The 26,914-nt window shown below is 34.4% G+C and overlaps 1 protein-coding gene across 5 annotated transcripts in view; it reads right to left on the minus strand.

The window, feature by feature from the left end:
- Positions 1-3,505: 3,505 nt before the first annotated feature.
- Dh44 (corticotropin-releasing diuretic hormone 44) overlaps positions 3,506-26,914 on the minus strand; it is a 55,947-nt gene continuing 32,538 nt past the window's right edge. The window contains exons 2-6 of one of the 5 annotated variants that reach the window (XM_028303714.1): positions 26,032-26,078; positions 16,250-16,372; positions 14,720-14,815; positions 5,627-5,813; positions 3,506-3,949 (exon numbers count right to left, since the gene is read on the minus strand). In XM_028303714.1, the coding sequence (XP_028159515.1) occupies positions 3,909-3,949; positions 5,627-5,813; positions 14,720-14,815; positions 16,250-16,372; positions 26,032-26,034 (450 nt within the window). In that variant the 5' untranslated portion in view covers positions 26,035-26,078 and the 3' untranslated portion in view covers positions 3,506-3,908. Of the gene's footprint in view, positions 3,950-5,626; positions 5,814-10,235; positions 10,350-11,054; positions 11,209-12,592; positions 12,784-13,095; positions 13,241-14,719; positions 14,816-16,249; positions 16,373-20,295; positions 20,367-26,031; positions 26,079-26,914 lie in introns of those variants that run through there. The other 4 variants (XM_028303713.1, XM_028303715.1, XM_028303717.1 and 1 more) reach the window with 4 other exon arrangements.

Raw genomic sequence — 26,914 nt, forward strand, 5'->3', positions numbered from 1 at the left:
CCTAGCGGAATACCAAAAAACTAATTAATGCCATCAAAGGCTGCCCTCAGCGGTCGACGTTTGATTGAGCTTTTTATTTACACCACTTTAATTTGTAGAACAAAAATAGCCCGACCAGTGGACTGACACTGGGTCCGCTTTAATTAAGCGACGACGTTTTTAATAATCACTCGATATTTGGTTTTGAAGAATTATTATTTATTAGTGTAAATAGGTACAAAAGTTATTAATTCAATTTCAATTTCAATTTCAATTTCAATTTATTTATTCCAAAAACAAAATACATTGTATAGGAAAATTAGACATTAAAATTCACACAATCTGCAATTCAATTAAAATAAAATTAATCTAATTTAACCCTAAAATTTCATTTCACATACTAGAATTAATATAAATGTCAGATTAAATAAATAAATAAAATTATTACACAATACATAATGTCAAAATTAATTAAAATACAATTAAAATAGAATAAAATAAATCCAATCTAACCCTAAAATTGCCATAAGGGATAAGATATACTACGCATCAATATCATAATATGTACCTAGGTACTACGTTTAGGATCGTAACACTCGTAGCCGCGTCGTAATTTGTCTTGACCTTTAAAATGCGTTATGTGTACATAGGGAGAGATAATCAAATGGGCCACCGAGCAGTAAGCGCAGGCATTTTCCGTTCGTTCTTATTAAAAGCTTGTGAAGTTTAGAACACACTTCGTTATTGACGACAGTATTTGTAAATGAGATTGTATTGGAATGTAAACATAATAAACTCCTGATAAAAATTAGAAGCTTAATATTTACCAGCTTGTTTGCGTTTCTATAGAATTTGGTCTTGGTTATTCTAAAAAAATTTCCTTCCTGCCATTTTCTCATAAATATTATAAATCTTACTTACTTAAGTAGGTATAAGTACATGACATCTCACAGATAAAGGAAGATTATTAGTTACTTACCTTGACACGCTCATTTGATGCCTATCTTATTTTATTAAGATTTTATAATGGGGGGATGCTTTTGTTTGTAATTTGTAATGATATTTACTATCTGTGTCTGTAATTTAATTCCATAATTTTTAAACCACTGATTGGATATTCCAAAATATAAGTACTTGGGTCATTAAGTGGCCTTCTTCCGCCCAAATGTCGGATTCTCCCTGAAACCTTTTAGGTACCTACTTAATCCTAGGTAAGATTTTCTTACAGTTGTTTTTAACATCTTTTAGACCACCCATAATGGTTTAATTTCCGAGAATCAATTTGAAGCCCATATCACCGTTAATTATAACAGTTTCGACAATAAACTCAGCAAAATGTTTTGTTGCTAATAGCACCTGAAAATCGAGCGCACATAAGTACGTAACATGAGTTACAAGCGTTTACTCTCAAAGTGGCTAGGTATACGAATTTAATTATGGATTCCTCCAACGCCTCGAGATCCATACACGATATCAAAGACATACCTAAACGCCACGTAGTTTCCAAAAACAATTTAATACATTATCTAGGTATATGTAGCGTCGCTGGGCTAAATTAATACCGGCGAATATTGCAGGTTGAACCGTATTTTGGCAAAATTATTTTCATAACAGGTTATGTAATTTAGTTCCGTACTCTGTATCTCAAAATAATTTAACCGAATCCTAACTACACAAGGCAAGCCAAATCTATATTTAACATCTTTACATAATAATTTTTAAACTGTACGTGGTTTCCATAGCGCACGCGACTAGCATAGCATATTTTGTAGAATAGCTCAAACACTAATAATACAATGCAAATAAAACATACCTTAACGACCTGGTTTTTCTTGTGTTGGAAAATAACTGAAAAAGAAGTGAAAAAAGTCATGTATTTTTCTAATTAAAACCATTCTTACTCCCATAAAATGTATGAAACTTGTGTCTGTTTTCTACTTCTACTAATAGATAATTTTATTGGCTATCGCATGATATAAAATATTTGCTTATTAATGTTAAACTACCCACGCTTTCACTTGTTTTTGAAGGAAGAGGTGAAAACTAAATATTAAAAACTTAAATCTTTGTAATTTTGAGATAAATGGGTCAAGCCCCAAATTTGGAGTATTTTTATTGATAAAATTGTCCCTAGATTTGGCCCTTAAAGTTTGATCACTACATGCCCGGACACACTGTATAGACTATAATTCTGTGTTGTGATGAGTAATACGAACGATTTCATACTATGGAATAATTTATATTTTATGTTTTTAACTGATTTAATAAGAAATCTGACAATAAGAGCCCATATTAAGAAATATTATTTTTATCTCAATATAATATTTTCCAAGAGTTAGAAGTTCTAGGTAAAATGGAATGAAACACGACTAAATAATTTAACTTTTATTGAACGTAATTTATATTGTATGAATTATTACATTGTTCTACGAAACAAAAGTAATACATAAGGTTAGATTTATACAGCTACACTGTACACACGTAGAAACTAAACCTCTAGAAGTAGCCAATAGGTATTATTTAACGCATATTATCTACCTCTAAGATATTTAACATTAAAAGTTAGTACCTACAATCGAATAGATCCTTAAACTTAAACTGTTTATATAAATATTTTTACTAAAAATATTATTGTATTTCAAATATTACTTTTGGCACAAACAAAATCTAGAACGTACGTTGATGGTTGTTGAGCTGAATAACAAACACCAAATAACTTTATACAAAATAATATTTAAATTCAAATACATAAAGCTAATAATTAGGCAAGATTTCGTAACTATAATTACTCAAACATCTGTTACGATTCATTCCGAATTCTTACCAACAAATGCTTACAAAATTCGAATCAATTTAATAATCTAGCTAAAAACTTAAACGTTTTTCATAAAAATGCAAACTATTTTTAATATTCAAATAAAATTAAGCACCACAGTTAAAAGTTCGCCACATTTTAGCGTTAATTAAATTATTCTAGGCATTAGTAAACATCAGTTAAATTAGTTAATGTACTCGGTAATTTGATGAATAAGGTACTATTGAGTTACCTACATGATTCGAAATCTGCATAATGCCTTATTAATATTGAGATCCAATTAAAGTACCTATAGGTATCGCGCATATCAAAGTACTAGGTAGGTATTAGGCCAGTAGAATTAAACACAAAAATTGATTAAATCGGAAATAATTCCTACAAAAGATTTTTTTGCTTTAATGGCTTCATTGGTTGCCCATTAAGACTCTCCTAAGTTTTCGACTTCGACAGAGTTGTGCTTATGTGGTGGGGGCCCCCGAAAGGGGCGTTTTTTCGGTTTTCCGGTTATACCGCGTAAAGGACTTACCCTATCGAAAAGTGATCTTCATGACGGTTAAAGGTCACTTAATCCTGCATTGAATAAGACCAAATTCATATGTTTTGGACAAACCGTTCTCGCGCTAAAGTTCGGCAAAGTAGAAAATATACGTATAATTAATGACCCTCTCCACGTCNAATAAAGCGTAACGTTTCATGAAAGATTTCCTTTACATTATCTGTTGTTAGTCAATTAAGCATACTTGTAGGGGCTAGAATTAAGTTAAGATCAAACTGAATTTTTATTTTCGATAAACAACTTTAAATACGTCTGTCAAATTGTTGTGCAGTTTAAATCAGCAGTGGTCACAACATTTAAAGGTTTACTAAAAATATTTAATATATCATCAAACGTCAATCTTCTGCAACGTTAAAAACAAAATATATTGTTTTCAGAGTAACAGTCATATCAAAATACTTACAAAGAAGTGCGTATCAGCGTTTCTTAACAAAAGGTAATATGAAGGAGAATCTTCGAAGAAAGTTTCTATTGACTAGTCTAACGAAGGGTCAAGCGTGTATTGTGGACGAAGTATAACTGGATCTGGACATGTCTGGTAACGAAAGGCTGCGTCCTCTAATTGTCGTAACGGTCTGAAGCTGATTTCGCCCAAAAACCTGTAAACAACGTCATATATTATTATTTAAAACATGTGCCAGCTACATACTTATAAACAAACGCGATATTTAAATAAAAAAATAATGATGACGATAAAAATTTTAAATAAAAAAAATCAGTGAAATAAAAAAGTTTCAGACAGGCCACTGACATCCAGCCAATTTAGCAGTGGATGTCCTGTGGCTGAAATGAAGATGAAGAACTAACTTTGACCGAATCATAAAATTAAATATCATAATTTAACCAATCTTTATTTTGATTGCACTGCAGAATAAAGGCCTCCTCCTTAGAGGATCATGTAACTTAATCCTATCTCGTTTAAAATAAATAGTTCTTTGTTTTTTTAACTTTGCGTACCTATAATCCCTGGGTTCGATTTGTTTACCAACATTTTGGGGAGGAAAAAGGCCTAAATAAATAAAAAAGAATATGATTTCAGCTAGGGTTGTCATCTGGAAAAAATCTGACATGGTTATATTTTTCAACACTTGTCCGACCAAATGTTTTCTACAAGTAGCTAACTAAGAATAAATAGAAAAGATTATGCAACTAAAAGACAATGCCGGAAATTGGCGTCTATTTTTTTTCGCGCGGCCATCGACCAAACCATGTTTTTTGGATACAAAATAGTAAAATAAACCAAACTTACTTTGACATGTATACCTCTAAACTCAGTCTGAACTGAGTTACGAGCGTTAGAAGTTTGATGATAAGAAATTGCAACAAAATAGTGACATTGTATGTATAAACAAACAATACCATCCATTAAAGGCTCCAGACATCAGTGTGGAGTAGAATCAGCGCAATAAAAAAATAGCGCAATATTTTGTTGCAATTTCTTACAAAACTTGCGCGCAAAAAGCAAATCTAGTATGTAAATCATCAAACTTCTAACGCTCGTAACTCAGTTCAGACTGAGTTTAGAGGTATACATGTCATAGTAAGTTTGGTTTATTTTACTATTTTGTATCCAAAAAACATGGTTTGAAAAAAAAAAAGACGCCACCTTCCATACAAAATCTGGCATTGCCATTTATTGAACAATTTGGTTTTCTAATTAAGTAAGGTCTGCAACGGCAACCCTGTCAGATCATTTCATCGTGTAATATTGTCCGTAAATAACAACAACTTATTGATCAATGCAAAATAATCTGGTTCCGAGAAAGCCAAATTTAGGTCACCCATGTATTTAGGTCATGGATTAAAAGTAATCCTTGCGTTCGGATATTTAAGGGAAACGTCCATTAAGTCATATGCAATATTTAATCGAAACACGGTGGAATATTTTCAATTTCCGTAATTCTTAAACAAGTAAGGTCTGAAGTCGTAGAAAGTCAAAAGATCTAAACTGAAATGAGTTTGTAAAGGTTTGTAAATCTATTTTCGTTCGGTATTTTCCGATGGTATAATTTCTTTTGTCAATATGTTTGTCTGTAAGTCCTTGGGATATTTATTATATTACCTACTGTGCTTGTAAGGGAACGAAGAACACCTTTAAAACAATGACCATTCACCACACCAATATTACTGAAAAAATCTCGTTTCCTATCCGCCTAGCATCTGCTTGCGCGCTACCTTCAGAAGAAGTCTCTGGCGAAGCACCTTTCATGGGATTGTTGATCGACAGCGACCGCATCTTGCGCTTCGCTCGCTCGTACCAATATTCATCCACAAACCTCGTTTCCCAACGTTCTGCAGGAACAGCCTGTTGGCGACGGCCTGCCTTTGGTTGGCCTCGCGCATCTGCTTGCGCGCCACCTCCAGAAGAAGTCTCTGGCGGAGCACCTCCATGGGGTTGTTGATCGACAGCGATGGCATCTTGCGCTTCGCCCGCACGTGACCGTCGCGAAGCTCCGCCATTCGCTGAGTGAATAATGTTACTTTAAAATTTTGGCGTTTTAAAACTTATTACTTACAGGAATTAAGTTAAGTAATCAAATATTACTTTTATATTTGCTTGACTTTTCGATCATAACCGATCGTGTATCTGCGTTAAAGTACACATATTATTGGTTAACGTATATGACATGAATGTTAGTAACGTTGTTGTAGCGCACGAAGTTCGGTGCGTTTTAACGACACATACAGAGACAAACTTAATTATTCATTCATGTAGATATTTTGTTATAATAAGTAGTCCATTATACACATAAAAAGCATGGTTATCTTTTATTATCTGCGGACTTTGGGCAAAGCAATCATTAATTAAAACCACGTAGACAAAAAAAAATGGTCATTTTGTTTTAAGTTTTGTTTAGTTATTTAGATAGGCACAAGTAGCCGATTATTAATCACGCTGTCAGTGTGTGATAATAATATGAATAAGTTGATGGCAAAGCCACGACACGATATACTTTAAAACTTACTGTAGGTTTACTTAGGTTACGTAGTTTTTGTAGCATGAAACTATTTTTTTTCTGTTCAGACACTTGCCTATGTCGAAACACAATAGGACGTTTTACTCATCGAGTATTATCCTAAATATTATATTATAACGAATTTCCAAATGAACGTTACTAATTATTAGAATATTAGTTAGAATTAACATTTCGGAATTTGTGTTTGTTACGGCGTGTGCTTTGATTGCTTTGAACATACACACCTACGAGTACCTACTCTCAGCAATTTACCGTTAATTTAACTATACACAACACCATACTTACTTTGAGATAAAATTAAATAACCCTGCCCATGACATTCTCTATTTCTATTATTATCCTCGTTAATTAATACCTTAATTATTATCCTAGAAAATAATACCTTAAGTATATTACTTTATGAAGAACGCTTAAAAGTTATTCAAAACCTTTTCACTGACTTTAGAAAACTGCAATCACTGAACTTCTGATACGTCAGTAATTTGATATTACGAGTATTCCCCCATTATAATGTACCTATACTTAGTGGCCGTCATATGATGGTCCCAGGAGACACAAGAAACTCAACAAAACACAACCCGTTACACATCTTAATTAAATGGGATAAATTCAATAAGACCTCACAGGGACAGCAAGTAATATAATATTAGGTACATTTATACCTACTTGTCGTTATTTCGAAATATTACTACATTTCGCATTTGGTTCGCAAAACCGTAAGCGAAACAATGTAATTAGATACAGGTAGGATTTACAGGACCGTGATACCCATCTTCTACAAATACAAGCTCCATCCCAATTTGTATCATACTGGAATAGGGATCGCCGATTCCGTATTACGTTTCAGTATTTTGGGCCTAATAAAAATACAGGTCTATAATACGTGGCGTGCGTAAGGATAACATATGTGAAATATGAGTAAGCAATTTGAAAAGAAAACAAATCTTGTATCCTGTAAAACTCATCCATTGACTATTAAAATGAATGTTTATACAAAAGGTTTTTTATATTATACCTACTCGTAGTTTTTAACATTTATTAAAGTTAGGTGTACCTGCTTAACTTTTGCTTCCGAATTGCCTGTAAGAGTATAATAGTAATGCTGAATAGTATTGTTTGTTATTTGTCTAAAACTAGATAATAAAATTATCGCCATACTTAATTATCCATCAGATTAAGTATAAGTAGGTAGGTACTTTTATTATGGAATATAATGAAAGAAATAATGTCTATCTCAGCCTATGACACATATGTATCATTCTTTCTTTGTATTACGAACGATTTCACAGTCAATGGATTCGAAGAAGTGATGGCAATTTGGTGAATTATGATAATGCTACACACGAGTAAATGCAACTTATGGAGTAACCATTATTTCAGCAGTACCTACCTACTGTTCCTGACGCTTCAATCTCTACACAGTTATAAATTAAGTAAGATCTGTCTATACGCTATGCAACGGATTTTAATGCAGTTTTCATCAAAAGATAATTGCGATTAGATGTAGGTACGAGTAAATAATTCGTTAGGGTTTTGTCTTTGTTGATTGAAATTAACAATGATTGTTATGGAGGTCTGAAAAACTCAAGTTATTTGGAAGCTTTCATCGGAAACGCTGCCTAACATAAACATTAATCATGTTGACTTACGAATTGGATGATCATAATATGTATAGTGACCAATTATCATTTTCAAAAGCTTTGTTCCCAATACCACATTTCGGTGAGTTCATAAGATGACTTTTATAACAATACCTTTGTTCATATTTCTACAAATAAGTATAGGTAGCTGCAATAACGTGACAATATAGGTAGTTACTGTCTATTCAACGAATAGCAAAGAAAAAGATTCGTATCCTCATTTCATGCAAGGAAAATAAATTCAAAGAGACGTTATTGGTGTATTATTGGCGGGTCTCTACAAATATGTAATAGTTCGCGTGTAACAGCTTGTATGATTAAAAAGGCTTATAACAAAAATAAATGACTATCGTAAACAAAAGAACTAACTAGGTACATACTGCGAAACATAAGTACTTACTCCTTTGTATTTAGGTAGGTACTTATCATTATTAGAAACAAATAGAGCCTATTTCAAATATTATTTTCTTATTTACATTTATTCATGCAGTGTACTTAATATTTAAAATGTTTTTTAAACAGCAAACAAAATCTGTACAGCCATTTCTTTCAAAAAGGAGGTCGTATGTACCTATACCTAATGTGTGTTCTATGAACTTCGAACTAAACACAGTTTACACAGTGCATAATTATTGTATGTTTGCTAAGATATTGTGGAAAACTTATCTCAAAGTTTCAGGCACAGAGTAGTAGGTACCTTTGTTAGATGAATTAGGAATCCTGTTTTTATATAGACGTTACTAGTACCAGTAACTATGAGATTTTCTAATACCTATAGTATAAAAAGTTAGTTGCATTTATGACTACTAAAATCTATGTCACTGTTCAGGTTTTTTTGGCGTGGGTTATCTTTACTGTAGGTATGTGGCAAGTGGTTTCGAAAGTGTAGTGTTTAGAATGTTCGTGTTCGAATTCTGTGTTTTTGTTTTAGATATTGAAAATTAATGTTAAGTACCCAGGTATACTTACAGTGTGTCCGGGCACGTAGTGATCAAACTTTAAGGGCGTGATCTATGGACAATTTTATCGATGAAAATACTTCAAATTTGGGGCTTGACCCATTTCTCAAAAAATTACAAGGCTTAAGTTTTTAATTTTTAGAATTCACCTCTTCCTTCAAAAACAAGTGATTGCGTGGGCACCTTCACTAATGAGCAAATATTTTATGTCATGCGATAGCTGATAAAATTATCTATTAGTAAAGTAGAACAGACACAAGTTTCATACATTTTAAGGGAGTAAGAATGGATTAAAGTAGAAAAAAACATTTCACTTCTTTTAACCAGGTCGTTAAAGTATGTTTTATTTGCATTGTATTATTAGTATTTGAGCTATTCAACAAAACGAATGTAAATTTATTAGTATTAGTAAATTTAGAAAACTAAAAATTAAAAACTTAAAGCCTTGTATTTTTTTCAGAAATGGGTCAAGACCCTTATTTTCATCGATAAAATTGTCCATAGATCACGCCCTTAAAGTTTGATCACTACATGCCCGTACACACTGTATATTCTGTAGTTAAGTTACCAACTTCCCAGATTATTTATGTTATGTTATGTGCTACTTTGATTTTACCTAGACTTTTTACTTGGTTCTGATCTGTTCTATTGGCCTTGTTAAGTGATTCATTAGTGTCATTTGTTCGATAATAAAACGTAATTATAGTATTTCTCTTGGTTTTATTTGATTTTTCTCTATAATTAATATTGATATTTCCCTTTGTACTCTATGTGTCCCTGTTCACATCATTCTCATAGATTGACTAAAACACTTTATCTACTAACTTCACTGAAAAATATTTACGAGTAATAAAAGCTGCACTGTTCAGGAATGTTCGTAACATGTGCAAACAAAAGCCAAAATTTACTTTGAAAGGATCATAAAATGAAAGGCAAAATTTTCCAACAACGTTTATTGCATTTTAATAATTTTTACGACACGTATAAACTATGTTGTGTACTTTACATATTACAGTAAAACATACAAATAAATAATTTAAACTCTACTTAAAATTAAAATTTAGACATGTTTCAAAGTTTTCCTTCTAAAATACATATTTTTTATTTATATTGAAGACTTTTGCATTAAGTTTTCACTACTCTACATATTGGTATATTTTATGACATCCTATAATATTATAAATAGACTTTGAGATCTCATGAAACTTTTTCTACAATAAGTACATTATTTATCTATCTACACTTGAGAAATGTTAATTAAATATTAATATCTTTGAAATCTACAATGTAGTGAGTCACAATTGTCACAAATTTCTAGGCAGGTAGGTATAATTTAAATCAGTTCAAACCAATCAAAGAAAAGCGATCGCACTAGACATGCTTAAAAATATCTTGCGTTTTCGGAGGGCGCCCACTGGAAACCTGGAAAAATGAAAACCATGCATTAGGTACTATCAAATAAATTTCATTTTTCATCAACCTAAAATGGATAAAATTCATCATGCTATAACAATCTGATGCTTCGAAATGATACATAGATTGCTCAGTGCAGCATGCATTATGTATGGTGGATTATTGAGAAATTGGGTATCATCATCATCATTCAGCAATGTTCAGCACGGATAGATCATCAGTATAGTAGAAAATAATACCGATTCTGGGAGGTTTAATTTATAAATTCTTATAAGGATTATATTACGAAAGGAAATACAATGACGGGCTTAGTTGCCTCACCACGACATTTTCTACCAAAAAATATTAAGAGTAATGCAGAAATAATAAGTCAATAAATCTTATGTCTAAGGATAGTGCTCCAATTAAATGTTCGTTAAGCAAACAAATGTACAGTTTTTGAATTTGTTATTTATGCTTGTACTATCGGCAACGGTGTTAACTATCCAATGCCTGTCATCTCGTTTTATCGCAAAGAATCACCATTTGATAGTTAAAACACTGTGGCCGATAGGACAGTCAACACTCGTATAGTCGACTCGACGACGACGGAGACTTGTAGAGTCGCACATCAGAATACCAAATATCAATCCTATCAGCCAATTACGTGAACTATATTTGACAATATCGCGTCTATTACAACTAAACAAGGTGCTGTTTCTCCTGTCAACCAACCTCGCTTGCCGATGTCGTTCAAGAAGTTCCTGTTGACGGCCGCCCGCAGCGCTTGCACCTTCCGCTCCTTCTCCAGGCTCAGTTTCTGACGCAGCACCGACATCGGCAGGTCGATCGACAGGGACGGCATACGCCTCTTCACCCGACCGCTCGCCTTCGCCCCAAGGTTGGATTAGCCATTCGACAGTCAAATTTTGTAAAAAAAAGAAAGAGAAATAAGACTGAAAAAGAACGTTAAAGCGTTGCTATTGAAGAATTTTTAAACTATCTGATAAATTAATCTCGCTCTTTTAATATGTATAAAATACTAGGAGTCTGGCTAAGATATGGTCTCGAACCATACATGGACTTGATTGATTTAATTAATCATTCTTCATAGTAACTAACTAATATTTAACTAACTAAGGCCCGATTCGACCAAACTTTTATCCGAGAATAACTCCTTATATAACTGGCACATTGACAATTTCATTATGGGAAATATGTCAAAACTGACGATTTATTCTGAGATTAATATTTACTCTTCTTTGGTCGAATCCACCCTAAGATGGTTCATAGTTTTTTCAGTATGTTTTTCAGAGGTTGATTCTTTAAATTTCGATAGCAGAGCTTTCATTGTCAATAACCCTGTTAAAATACAAAGCTTGTAACGTTGCCCAACGTAAATACAACAATATTTCATAAATATTTGTTGCAACATACATCCATAGCAGTTACGAACTGCCTTTTCAAGTCCCCGGATATTAAACGGTGGCGTGATGGAAGAAGTTGAACTAAAAACGACAGATTGAAACTAGCTTTTGACATATTTGCAATACAAGGTGTTAGGTAAATGGGTATATGAGCCGACACTAGCCCATGTTAACATGGGCATATAAATGGTATGGTGAAGTCAGAAATTTGATATCATCATTTAATTTTTTTTAATTTTCATACAAAATAAATTTTATAAAATCCGATTTGTATGAAAATTAAAATAATTAAAATTAAGATACAATTTTCTGACTTCACCATACCATGTATATGCCCATGTTAACATGGGCTAGTGTCGGCTCATATACCCATTTACCTAACACCCTGTATACTAGAAAGCTAGCGCAGTTTGGAGCAAAAGTGAAATAATAGGCTATTGCTATCGCAATTCCCTCGAATTGGAGTTCATAACACGGGTACTTATTTGGAAACTACTAACTAAAGTTACTTTCGGATTGTTGAAGTTGGGTCTATATCATGAATAGCCTTTAGATACTAACTTAGACGTTGCCGTTAGCAATTTATATTAATTCATGTACTAATCTCCCGCAATTTGTAAAATTGAATAGATTAACTCTTTGGCTCTGCATAATTCTATTTGAAATTTTAAGTATTAATGTTACAGATTTAATAACTAGGGCTGAGTTGAACCATCATATTTTACCCGTAACTTTAACAATAACCGGTGCTTTTTGTATGGAGTTTGACAGTTTTTTGACGTTTGTCAAAGTCAAAGTAGGATGGTGCAACTCAGCCTAAGAATTTTGAAGGTGAAATGATTGAAGCATATTTTAAAGAGATTTTATTTCAATCGCAACAATGGCTCAAGGATGATGTAACATTTGTGTAAATAAAATTAACAATATTTTGTACAGAGGTATTTGGAAGCGTTTACGCTAATATCGACATTTCAATGTAATACTTAATAGCAGCTTCGATGGTCTTCAGTTCGCCAGCCGGAGCAGTTGCACTGGATCTAGAAACGTACAACTTATTTTATTCATCTTAAAAGTTGAAGATGAACACTACGACTACAGACTACCTTCATGCATAGATACAGTGATCTGTACCGTAGCAAACTCTACTTTGGAGGCTTCTACTTCTACCCAACTACAGATCCACAGTCAACAGCAAAATCTAGGAACACGTACTACCATTTCAAAAGTTTTCAGACATTTTAGTTAAGTTTTAACTTACGTTACGATTTAGGGTAGTAGGTAAAGAGTTTTAGTATCTTCTACATCCTTATTTGGTAATGTTCGTCGCTGTTCGTCTTCGCCACACTCACCTCTCTTTCCCACTCGGTCTAAAAAGTTCCGGTTGTTTTTGGCCAGCTGCTCCCTATAACTGATGTACGCGTTGCGTTGGAGCAAGTCCGCCGCTGGGTTCACAGAGAAGGATCGGCGCGCGCGCACCGCTTGGCTACTTGCCACCTTTGCACACATCTTACTTAGATTTTGTATGTTAAATAAAATACATAAAAAACAGCTCGTTACCGTCACAGAAGAACTTAAAAATGGCGAAAAAGTATACCTAAACATCGTCATTAGTAGAAAAATTCTGGCCAGAGATGGAGCTGAAGAAATAAACGAGCAAGTCTTCTACTCTTTTACTTTTTACACTAAATTGTTAAGGTTTCATCTTACTAAGTGCTTCTAGATCAAGTGTCGTTATACTTAGCGTCAACAAACTTGTGCAATTTCTCTGGCACAAAGTAAGCGTAAAATTCTTTATTAATAGATATACAGGATGTTAAAGTACAGGTAGAAAAACTTTGTGGTTGATTTGAAATTTCGTAGACAATAATAAGAAATGCATTCAAAGCAAGCTTACGCAATTCAATATTTTAAAGTGATAGAAATCACTAAGTTAAGTTCCAATTTCAGTAAAATCAATCTGGCACTACGAAATCGGGTTTTCCTAAAAGCAAAGAGGAATTAATAAAAAACGTTCGGCGTTCATTTTCCAGGTAAATGCTTGGATCTCATTAGTCCTTTGAACGAATTCGGAAAAAGCTTTAACCAATCTATGCCTACACCCTGTATAGGTAGGTAATTTGAGTGACAAACATTATCTTCAGCAGGGGAATTTTATTTTCTAAGAAAGCCACAGTACTTTCAGAGGTGCCGTCTCCAGTTGACATAGTAATTTGTTCGACTAATTACAAAGAGTTTTTAACCCCTCAAAAGGTCAACAGAATCTAAAGCGATTAAAGAACAAAACTTCCCTCAAAGTTGATCTCTTGAGGAGTGGTAGTAGGTACCATCTAATTTGTATGCCATTAAATAATATTATTTTAATTCGAATCGAGAACCTAATTAGCACCTAACTGGATATAATTAGATTTTCAGTAATAAAAGAATGAGGCTGTCATTAATATTGCTGAATGAATAGGCGCTCCGAAAGAAGCTTTTGAGGATATAATATTTAAAATCCAGATTCTTAATGAATAGGTTCCATTAAAAAGCTTCAGTTACACCATCAAAGAAATATGGTTACCGTAGAAAGGCATTAAACCCTGGGTAAATAACTAAAAGATGCCGCTTTTATAAACAGATGTAACCTTTTCATAAAAATGTAACAAATGTTTTATTGCCAAAGTGTAAATAAATACCAAAGTAAACTAAAAATGAAAGGATTTTGTCTACCTGTGGAGCCTTTGGGAAATCAAATTTATTGTTATCGCTATTAGATGAATTTACTCTCTAAGGAAAAAATACTCAATGCATTTTTTTTAATGCATGGTTGCTATGACGAGTACTACCTAGTTACTTACGTGTAGTATTAATAAAAAAATTTAGTACACACGCATTTTGTCAAACTAAGTAGGTAATACTTTTTTCTCTACACTCTTGAATATTTACAAAGTGAAAAATAAAGTAATCTAGTACTAATAGTTGGACATTCGTTACCTGTGAGTCACGTGGCATCTCTGCTAGGAGGTACAGCCATGGTGCTCCAGAGCCGTAGCGGCCTCCTATGGGAGGCATGGCGTAGCTGACACCATCCTGTTGGAAAAACAAAATGTGAGAAAAAAGTTCTAGGAAATCCAACTTAGTGAAATAGTTAAGTTAAAATAATTAAAGTGAATAGTTATTGTCATATCGTCCACGGCTGGACAAAAATCTCCGCCAAGGATTTTCACAACGACGCGACCGGCCCTGAGTTTTCCACGACCTTCACCAGATTTGTCTGAAACGAATCCGAACGACGAATATTTATTGCTAAATAGATGCATACGAATAATTAAATCGCCTTTTTTACACACGACTGAACACCGTAATTTTCCCTCTTTCCAGTTTATGATTTTCTAATTACGATCAGCTCGTAGTAGGTAAGCCTAGTTTACACAGACTAACATTTTCTCCGTAGCCATTCGGGTATACAAATGTTTTACAGCAAAATTTTCTACCTGCCGAGCACACACACGGACCTATTTCAAAAATATTTTACCAACTAAGTATGTCGGTACTACCACAAACTACGTTTCCCTGCGTTCAAGAAATAAAACAACCTAGCTAACAATGTAAATAAGAAAGTTCATAGCACATAAAATTTGGACGTGAGACAATATAGCCTTCATATTTACATAATCTACGGCAAATGATTCCATATTTTCTTTGTATTTCTTGGAAATCTAACTTTGCTAGTTTCCTAGGTTTTATAAAGAAATCGTGGTGGGATATTTCAATATTTTTCATTACATAAGTAATTTAAAACTAAAAAATGTCGTGAGAATACTTAACGCAGAACATGACACTCGGAACGAGCAAATTACGGCCCGCATCTCTCTGACAATGAGCGTGTCCTTTCCTTCCTTATTTCTTCTTTTCCATTGAAATTCTTAACGAGCATTATTAAACCTACCGCACAATGACACCCTTGCAAACGCACCATTGCAAATTGCAGAAATAAAGTTTTCAGTTACTCCAGTTATGTCCTTAGCACCTAAGACGTGTTTTGTTTTCAATAAAATTACGAATTACGATGTACACGATTTATTCAAATCGGACCTGAGAAATCGGATCAAATGGGACTTGAATATTGAATGTCGTCTAAAAGGGATTAACTTTAAGGGATGACTTCCTGTAGATTCCTTCTCGGTAGTCGAGTGCCGACGATGTTTTGTAATTAACGATGGATTCTAGGAATGCATTTCCCGTCCACAATGTTAGTAGAAATGTCATTTGGTTCCCCTGGATGACAGCTAAGTTAATTAACGCTCGTTCGCACAGCTGCAACTTGTAAATCTCAGGATCTACGGCCAAGCCTCCAATAAAACCCAACCAGTGAAAGCTGAGTAATCCTTAGGAAGATTGTCTTGAAGCAACTAACTTCTGAGGCGAGGCTAGGAAAAAGGAGTGATCCTATTGTTTTTTTTTCGCACACTGCATGATGGAAAAGCAGTCTTAAACACTTCTAAGAATGTGATCACTACTTACGTCATCAGGCGCGGGGGGGTCAATCTGTACGAGGTCGAGGGGTCCGAGGGAGTCGGGAGCTGGCGCGGCCGCTGCGCCTGCGCTGCCTGCAACCACCGCCGCGCACCATACCGCCCACCACATCTGAGAATATAATAACAACAGCTCATTTATTTAATCTCCACAGCTGGAACACATCCTGTCGAATAATAGCAGAGGCAAATGGAGGATTTGGACTACACTCAGGACAACTACTACCTATAAACAGGAGGCCTAATGTTACGAGTATATATTTGTTCCTAACTGGATTAGACCCTCTTTTAGGACCGGTGCAAACTGATCACGATCCCGAATCGAAACCGAATGTTACGCTGTCAATAAGGACTGGTGTTACAAAAAAAGTGTGAAACGATTAAGCTTTGAAATTTCATCAAATGGACATCATCATAACACTACATTATCAAGTGTTGAAGTTGCATAAAGTGTTTTGTAGGATTCTGAAGTATTTTATCTGTTTTAAAGCTCCACAGTGCCAACTAACCAACCAACCAAGATATTAATCGATGCTGATTTTTACTTTTGATCGACGATACACTAATATTTCAACTAAGTAGTTACAAACGTAAGCAGTTTTCCAGTTGTGAGTCCGCCGATGCTTTAGAAAAACGGAGGCAACTTTGATTACTTCCCCAGGATACTTACATCATTTGCCCCACTTGTTTGAGGTGCTATGAATGTTCAAAACGCGCATTGAGCCACGATCGATGTGAGCCTCAGACTCTGATTATGACCGACATCCCACGGGGCGTGCATTTTTGTTAGGTACCTCATAAATATGCAGGAATCACATTTTCTATTCTGATCGTGCCTCGGAAATTTTCTGCAAGTTTGCATGTAGTCAGACTCTAACTTTGTTAAGCACGTGAAGGCATCAACATCGGATAATCTTTTGCCTAAGTACTACAAAATTGTATAGTAACTTAGTACAGATGAACCCTGGGTCATATCAGGGCACACTTCTAAGCTATAGTTGATTTTGCTTGTATTACATAGCGAGTGTTATAAAAAAAGTTGTGATCTTTAAAGATTCCTCTGGAACAACAAACAAGTTGAAAAAAACTCTTAATTGGTTTAAGTAATTGTTTTCTGCTGTAGTAGGTAAGTTTCATTCTTTACAAAAGCACTTGACCGTAGAATGCACAACACTGATTGACTACTTCTGGTATTCTCCTTACGGTAACTAGATTCGATTCGAATCACGCTCGATTGGCATTCCGACAGAAACGTCAAACTCAGGGCATGCTTTCATTTTCCTTTCAATGGAAAATATTACCGCAATAAATACCGCGAGTCAGCGAATGCGACAACTTAATCGTTCCTTCATTTTGGAAGGGAAAATATTTATTTTAAGTTACTAATATGAGAAACAGTATAATAAAACAGAAATTATAGCACTTGCGATAGAGGGAACATAATGCATTTAACAATAGCTCTGTCACATTAGAAACAAAACAAAAGAACATCTTAAATCATATAAAAAGTCCTAAACGCCTAAAGCATTTAAGTAGGTGCGTGCAATCTAAGGTCATCCATCCTACATCCCTTGCAAAGGTTACTAAGTAAGGGTAACCTTCCAACAAATATCAAGTTCCGGAAAATCCGAAGATCATTAAATCGACGGGACAAACGGACAATGTCATTCATCCTTGTTCTCGTCATTTTCTAACACCACAAGGCCGCAAGAGTATCATATTTTAAATGTCGAAATAAAAGAAGAGAGCAATGATATCTCTTTTCTTAGGTAATTTAGCACATTCATTGTACTGTCCAGAAACGGGGCACATTATTTAAAACAAAAAAAAAATGGTTATTGCGTGGACTATTGAACTGTAAAATTTTATTTTAAATCAAATGGTTCTTGTTGCGTTGCTTTCAAAACATTTACAGTTCAATTCACATTGTACCGTGGGAGAAGTCATCTGGAATCCAATTGGGTACAATGTAATTACAGGGCATCTGCAGAAGGGAATGGGTTGGAATCAAATAAAAAAATGAGTTCAAAAAACTATGATACCTTACTGTGATGGATGAAGGTCTCACTCTAAAGAAGGTATCAATAAACTAAGTACTTTCTATCCATTCAAATAAAAATATCAGGCTACATTAATATTTATGAAGAAAGCAAAAATAATAGCGTCGTAGTTTTTTCATTAGCAGAACTGAAATAAGATTTTAAAACTTATCTTAATTTTTTTTCATCTACCTACATATTTCGATAATTATTTAAAGGTCGTACAATTAATTTGGTAATTTTACTTTCTAATTGCTAGGTATTTAAATTTGTAAAAAACTTGATGTTTTTGTGGAAAAGAATTTCATAAAAATATTTCTCAACCACAGGGATATTTATTTTAATTACGCAATAGTGTCGCCGTTTCACCGGTGAGTTCGCACTTGTCGGCTTTTAGATGCACGTCAGATAATCGTCGCGTGGGGGATTACCGTGACGTCACGTGGATGTACCCTGGCATAGACAACTTAACTCTATATTTAGGCATCTCGAAAAAGGCCAACGAGTCCGCTAAGCTAAGCTTTAGCACAGACAGGCCTAAAAGGTAAACGCACTCGCTAAGCGGTAGTAGGTATTTCTGTATGTTTGTTACTTTTTCAAGCCTAAACCATTTTTAGTGACTTAGATATTATGTAGAGAAAACACATTGAATGTCCTTCATATTTACGGAATGGTTACATTTTCTTAAAAGGGTGAAAATTTTAATAGGGTGAAATAGGGAATGTAATGTTTGTCAATTACCACGTCTTATTTCTCAAGTTATGTAAGTTTTGGTAAGACTATTTTTTAATGAGAGACGATAGAATAGTAGTAAGATTTTACAACCATTATTGATTATGAGATGCGTCTAACTGATACCTACTTAGGGTATAAATTGACCCCACGCGTGCTAAATTGCGGGCAGGAACTAGCCTTTTACTATCCCATGTGCTTGTTACATCTACGTTTACTGACCATTAAATTATTCAACCGAAATCCACGTAATAAGTACGTCACCCATCTGGGGTAAGATCTACCTCACCTGTTGAAAATACGAGATCCTTTTAACGCGAACTCACGTGTCCGAGCAGAAGCTATCGAAATCGTTCACACAAAGCGGCGTGACATTCTGCCCCTTGTTTGCAGCGTTTTATTGGGAAACCTTTTGCCATCGACTATTCGTGTCCAACTTGCCTTTTGAAAAGCACCTTTCAACTTTAACAAGAAGAAAATTAAACTCGAAATTGTGTCTATACTGTTATATTCAAGTAAAACGTTATAGCACTTCTACTCGTAGCTCTTACTACCTTGTTTTTGGTTTAATAGAACGGCCCGACAAATCCTCCCAAAACCCTTTCTTTTGTGTTTGAATGTTTCTGTCTGTTTCCCTTAAAGGTGCTTATCCTTTAAAATGCAAAATTTCGTACATAAATAATAAAGTAAATTTAAGTAGATGTAGCATTTCGTGGAGATAATTTAAATAATCTGCGTGAACTCATTACTTCACAAATTCAAATGAGTAAGTACTTACTTATATTTTATGATAAAGGACAATGTAGCAAACATAATCCAATTAGATGCACCTGTTGTTGACGGCTAAATTACAATTAGTAAATTAGGTTATTTTCATGCAAGAGAGTGAATAATTAGATTAGTGATTAATTATTACATGCGACGCAATCATGATAAGTAAAAATACTTTTGCTCAGATAAGTGTTTGCAATTTGCTTTAATAAAGGTGTCTGAAAGCGCCAATGAGAGAAGTGAGTAATTTCAGGCTACAAGTATTTTGAATGTGTAATATGAATCACTTTATTATACTTTTACTGTAATTAAATTCCATTTTGAATCACTTACTTCATTTTATAGTACCTACCTACCTTATTTAGAAGCATTTAACTCACTACACTATTACTACTTTCAGTAAAATCGTTTTTGCGATACTCCGTCAAGTTTTTTCACACGCACTCGTATAGCGTCAGTTAGAGCGAGTGAAAAAACCAAAGACCAAAATTACGAAATCATTAGCCGGGGTAGGGTGCCTCATTATTGAGTAGAGCTACACGGTGAACATCTACACTTATGTCTTTGTATATCTAAGTATGTCTAAGTAACGAAAAAAGCAACAGATGGTGCCGACATTAGAGAAATCACGTCCTAGAGTACGCCCACAGGATACTGTTTACAAAGGCTTAGGATCCTCACTCAAACAAAATCTATTTATGGTTGTCCACCTGCTCTCTCCAGTCAGCGATAAACACTCGGACAACGCCAATTAACTGAGTAACGGACTAGATGTGTTATTTGTATTGTATTTTGGTAGTTTTATAAATACTGTAGTATAAATAGAATAAAGGTCATCAGCATTAACCAGTAACATTCACTCCTACAGGTAGAGGTATAACTCCTGGTTACTTATGTAACTCCTATTTGAAATCATTGAGATTGCGGACCTAACTACATTTGAACCTGCGATAAAATCTCCAAAAATCACGCTATCAAAAGAAATGTGGGGATGTAACAATAAAGAACAAGAGCCGTGAGAGTAAGAACAATAGGGTTCACTCGCGCTGTACCTATTGATGCTAGGGATTGAAAATGTCGATGTGAAAAATATTTTTAAGGCAATTCCTGCAGGAGATTTCAGTTTATTCATTCTTACTTTGAAACATAAAACCTATGCTGCCGTGCTAGCGATATCAGGAGTAAGTCCAATTTGGCAAAACTGAGTATACCTACATAGATCGAGAATCAGGTTAATAAACTCTTTCAGGTGAGCTGACAGGCGTTATAATAGCAAGAATTGGAGTTACTGCTGATATCGCTAGCACGGCAGTATACTGGTCCAGTGGTGGGCTTTAGTCCAAACGGACGTGAGCTTACGAAATGGAAACTTGTGGTAATAAACTATTGAGTACCTAGAATTACAACCCATATCAGATGGATCGTATTTCCAACTGTAAATCCGCTCGTTTCTTTCCATAAAGTTAAGTTCCAAAAAGTAGAGTAGAACTAATAAATAAAATAGATACTGGCTATACTACTTTTAAAGGATTACATGCGATAATACGACATCTAAAAGGACAGACGACCTTTCAACTATTAGTGGCTAGCTAAAGTCATTTTTGCTGCGTAGGACTGAGTGGGAGAAGAAATGTTTTCTAAAAAAATGCAATTTGCTGGACACTATTTTGAGCATCCATTTTGCGACCAGCATACCTACATTTTCTAACATTTCTGAAACCTACGTACATTATTACATTATTAGATAGATACCTATAAGCTCTGATATTCTTCCACATTTTTCAGCACTTGCTCGCATTTTTTTTTCAAAGCAGTGGTAAGGTTAAAATTATACTGGGACCTGTAAAAGCTTGCAACACCAAAAAAAGGTTTAATTTCTTAATCACTAAACGTGTTTACAAGTAGGTATTTTTCTTTTATTATTCAAGGGACAAACAAATGGATCACTTCATCCATTCCATTCATGACATGAGCTGTACAAAAACAAAAAACAATGCTCCATGTAGGGGTAACCTTCTCTTTCTATGATCTGAGGGGTAACCCTAAGCAGGCCATTGTGGTGTAAGCGTGGATGGTTACGCTGGATTAAAGTCTCTACGACTTCGGAATTGTGCTTTTAATTAAGTGCCTATGTTTTTTGTTTAGGTACGGTAAACTTTTTTATTGAAATACTTATAGAATCTGAGACGTGTTTTAGTGAATTTGGAGATCTCTTTTTCAAAATACAATACGGTGAAATTCCAGACATTTCTTTCTCCAGACGAAATGAAAATAGGTAGCTTAAATATAGTTTCTGAACATACCGTAAGTTTGAAGCAGCGTATTAAAAACTCGCGATGAAATCGCACATGAGGAGTTGACATCAAGAATGTGCTCTACGATATCGACCTAAACATAACTCAACTTTATTAATTTGTCCACGCGTGTACTTAAGTTTGAACGATTCAGCTAAAGGTCCCAGACATAATTATGACGATAGAAATAATTAACACTAAGGTATGAATACACATACACTCAAAACTTAAGTCGTTGCTAAATGAATAATAACAAATTATTTTGAATCTTAAACTTTGTGAAACTTAGAAAACCTATTTGCTTATATTAAAAATAATACTGTGGTTAAACATATTTTATGAAATTGAGTTTAAAAGATTTATACACTCACTAATTTAAATACAAAGCGTGTTATGATGAAGGGAAAACAACGAATAAGGGATAGTCCTGAACAAACTCATTTTAATACCCACAACACAGCTGAACGACTCCTTTATACATAACTCATCGATCAATCCTTTTAAACCTCAACAGTTTTCTGCTATTTTGTGTTCAGCCATTATGTATATTTTCTTAATCTCTCGTGATGGATTATGGGAACACCTAATGAAAAGTTTACTCGAAGCTCAAATCTAGCGTAAAATACAAAAATACCTACCTACTTCCTTATTTTACGTTGCCAATCCCCAAAAATATGATAATCCTCTTTACCTCACAGACTTGCCTTTATTTTTAAGTAGATTTTGTTAAAGAGTTTTATTTCAGTATTTTTAAATAATCGTAGAGTTTTTGCATTTTATGATGATGAATTTCATAAGCCAATTTCGTAGTTCACTTCGTCAGTTGCTGTTGACGTTAGTTAAATCCTTTCTATTCCATCTGTCTATCAGCAGAACCATTTAAAAACACATTCGCAAATGGAGGGTACTCGATCATTTTTCGTTATTTTAGTGGGTGATAGCTAGTAGACACAACAAATGACGGTCGTTTTTCACCCGACAAATCTGCTGAAAATTGTCGACGAGACTATGTCATCCGTTTTCATGAAGTATAGTGCGCGTAATACTTAAAGGGACCTCTTGTTGAACGGTCAGCAGACCGTAATAAATCTTTGGGATCACGATATTTTTCTTCAGATAGTTCTTATTTAAACAAGATAAGAAATGTTTTGCATGAAAACCATTTTGTCAAGTCAAAACTATTTTGGGACGCTACAATGACATTTTATGAATTTTAATTTTTTATTTCTTATTGGTATCCCTGTGGGTCTAGACAAAGTGCAAATTATAATCGCAAACCAGTCGAAAAGTGGTCGAAAAGCCCCTTTCTTGTATGGAGTTTTGACAGATTCGATTTTCGATTCGATCAAAAAGTGCGTTTTGTCTAGGGGGGCTGGATTGTAAGGGAATCATGCATAAAAATGAAAATTTAAACTTATAACCTGCCAATTACCCAGGTATTACGTTTTTTATCGGTCGCAAGAATTTTGGAATGTGTAGGTATATGGAAAGGTCACCTCCACGCGGGCTTAATCTTTTTCTGTCGTAGCGTTTGTTTTAAATTATTAAGGTCATAACCCTGATTAGGCTTAATTTAATAGACGTCATACCATAATAATACCTGTACAGTAAATGTTGGCAAGTAGAGGTTATTGACAAAGGCGTCCACGATTATTAAGATCCGAACCTAAAACTTCGAACTATGTGGGTAACCTTCATAACGAACTTATGCAGTTTGCGACAAAGCGATTTTCGCCCGATGTTCAGTTCAGGAATGCCGATCGAGTCGTCGACTCGAATGTTTGAAACGATTTCACGCTCGATTGACGAAGGTGTATCGATTATCGATTTCGTCAGCGAAAGAGGCGCTGTCCGGTGCGGAAGCGCCGGCGGCCCGGACGTCCGGGATTGCTTGGATGCCCATATTTGCGGATCTGACCGTGGCACTTGTTGCTTGTACAGCTGCTATTCAAGTCACTCGCAATGTAAAGGTGAAAAGTGTAGTCTCTTTCATGAAACCAATTCACAGAGATTCGATGTGTAAACGAGGAAATTATTCTTGGAATAATCTTTAGAATTTTATTAAAACATAAAAATTTACCGATAGTTTGTGGTTAAATGTGAAACATTTTATATCTATTTTTGATACCTTTGATATTGTGTACCTAAATAACTTAGGATTATTCTTACATGAAGGGTTTAACTTTATTTTTATTACTACACAAGATGAGATTCTATTGAAACACGAACAAAGCGTGGTCGAAACAATGTAAGCATGGATGTTGATAATCTGCTGGCGTAATTAGAACCATAAATTGCCCGCTTAGACCTTTTCAACCGACTTCAAAAAAGGAGGAGGTTCTCAATTCGACGCGTATGTTTTTTTTTTTTTTCTATGTTTGTTACGCGATAACTCCGCCAATTATGAACCGATTTGAACAAATCTTTTTTCGACGTATAGGTAATACCTCAAGGGTGGTCCCATTTAAATTTAATAATAAAAAAAAACAACCCCCAAGGGTGGAAAATTGGGGATGAACTTTTTTATACGCAATATCTCCGCCGATTATAAACCAATTTGAACGATTATTTTTTTGTTGAATAGGTATTATCAAAAGGGTGGTTTCATGCGAATTTGAAGAAAATATTTCACCCCCACGGGTGGAAAATTGGGGATGAACTTTTTTAACAACTTAACTGGTAGAAATCCCATTGAAACATGACTGTGTTCATGTCATTTCTCTAAATGGTACCTAGGCATGGTCCTACGCTTATAATGTAGAACATGGTTTAAATATACCATTTGTTGGCCCCACTCCTGAACTGTTGGACATAATAATGGATAAATAACTTAATGTATTTAAAATGTAAGTAGATAAGTATATTAATTAATAATATTTTTTGTTTGCGCAATAAAGCACCTATTGCTATTACACATTATGTCAATTTCCAAGCAAACCCGGGAGTTTTTGGTAGTTATTTATATGAAAATATATTTCTGATATTAAGTCCTAACAAATAATAGTAGTTACATTTCTGTTGGTTTTACGCCCAGATTCCATAGAAAAGTGCCCATCATCCTTTTTCTGAATGAAGGGAGTAAACAAATAAGGAAATGACCATAACCCTTATGGAATTAGAGCACAAGAACAATTATCCATTATGCTCCGGACTCAAACGTGAACCGGACAATCTTCCCCTGAAGCTTTTAAACGCAATATTTCAAGATAAGTTCTTCTTTTGTTTTTATGCAAGATTCTACACAGGTGTCTAACATGACTTGATAATACATCGTTCGTTCGTTCGTTTCAGCCAAATGACGTCCACTGCTGGACAAAGGCCTCCCCCAAGGTTTTCCACAATGAACGGTCCTGCGCTGCCCGTCTCCGGGCTCTTCCCGCCACCTTTACCAGATCGTCGGTCCACCTAGTAGGAGGCCTGCCCACGCTACGTCTTCCAGCCCGTGGTCGCCACTCGAGAACTTTCCTGCCCCAACGCACCGACTCCAGAAGTATCAATCATGGTATACCTACATAAATATTAATAATTCGTCCTAATAAATAAGTAGGTAATTAGTAATTATTTTTCTACGTTTTAGTGTAGGTTTTTTGGAGTCGGTTTTATTTTTTTTTTTATAAAATTTTACTTATTTATCGAGTGTTAATTAATCTGGAGTAATAACCTTTAGTATAAAAAGGTACTTATTTATTTGAGTGTTTTTAGTAGCTATTACCAAATAACCTATGCAAGTAACCTGAGAGGTTTTGAAAGGTCATAACTATCCTTGTAAAGCAATGAAATATTATTTATAGAAAAAGAGATTTTCCAATAATGATTTTAATTATAAAATAATTCTTCTTATGATTTTATTTATAAACCGAATCAATAATGTATGAATGTTGAAAGGCACTTGAACGTATTCCATAAGCCATAAAATACATAGGAAAGTCACTTACCATGTTGAAGTACGAAGAAAGGAGTATTTCAGCAAACAAAAAAAAATCTGAAACAAACAAATATCCAAATTAGAAAGAAAGATTAACACAGAATCATTTTCTTTGTCTAGTTAAGATAGCTCACCGTAATAAAGTTATTGCTAGGAAAATCTTGTGATTCGCCTCTCTACAGTAATGTTCCTGGTATTTCCTAGTCATTGTTTAAAGTTTTTAAGATAAGGACAGTCAACTACTTTGATCCAACTGCCAAGACACCCACACACCAGCAAGATTATTATAATGACTAATGTGTGAGATAGTTGAAACTGCGCAGAACTTAGTTTTGATGTTGTTCATAATTAAATAAGTTTGTCGTCCCTACATACCTCACACTGGCCATGGTCGGAATTCTATTACTTACATCTAATGCTGGATTGCTATCCGGTAAAGTTATGGCTGGCGATATGAACGCTTTGTTGTATTGAATGCCAAAATAGATGCAAATATACATAGTATAATAATTATTAATTTAAACATTAATCTTATGATCTAACGACTTGTCTTTCATAAATATGAATAAATAATATTATGATGATTTCAGAAACATAAACATCTGAGAGTTTCTAACGATATCTCGGGTTTAGCCTTCAAAACGACACGCAATCTAAAACTTTTCAGTCGTGTGGAGTATCCCAAGTTTCGAAGACACCGCTACATAAGTACATAAATATTGTTGATTGCCACATCGTTATAGTTAATTACATTTTACATTCACCAATGAATAGGTTCAGAATAATAACATATAATTATAATTAATTACCTACGTATGTGGTTTCTTGACTTGCCAAGCTTCCTTTAGATCGTAAACAAACAATTCGCGATAATTATGATGGTGGCTTGTTCG

This window comes from Ostrinia furnacalis, unplaced genomic scaffold (genome assembly GCF_004193835.3).
Source record: "Ostrinia furnacalis isolate ACB-3 unplaced genomic scaffold, ASM419383v2 OfSCF1268, whole genome shotgun sequence".
In the NCBI taxonomy this organism is placed as follows: domain Eukaryota; kingdom Metazoa; phylum Arthropoda; class Insecta; order Lepidoptera; family Crambidae; genus Ostrinia; species Ostrinia furnacalis.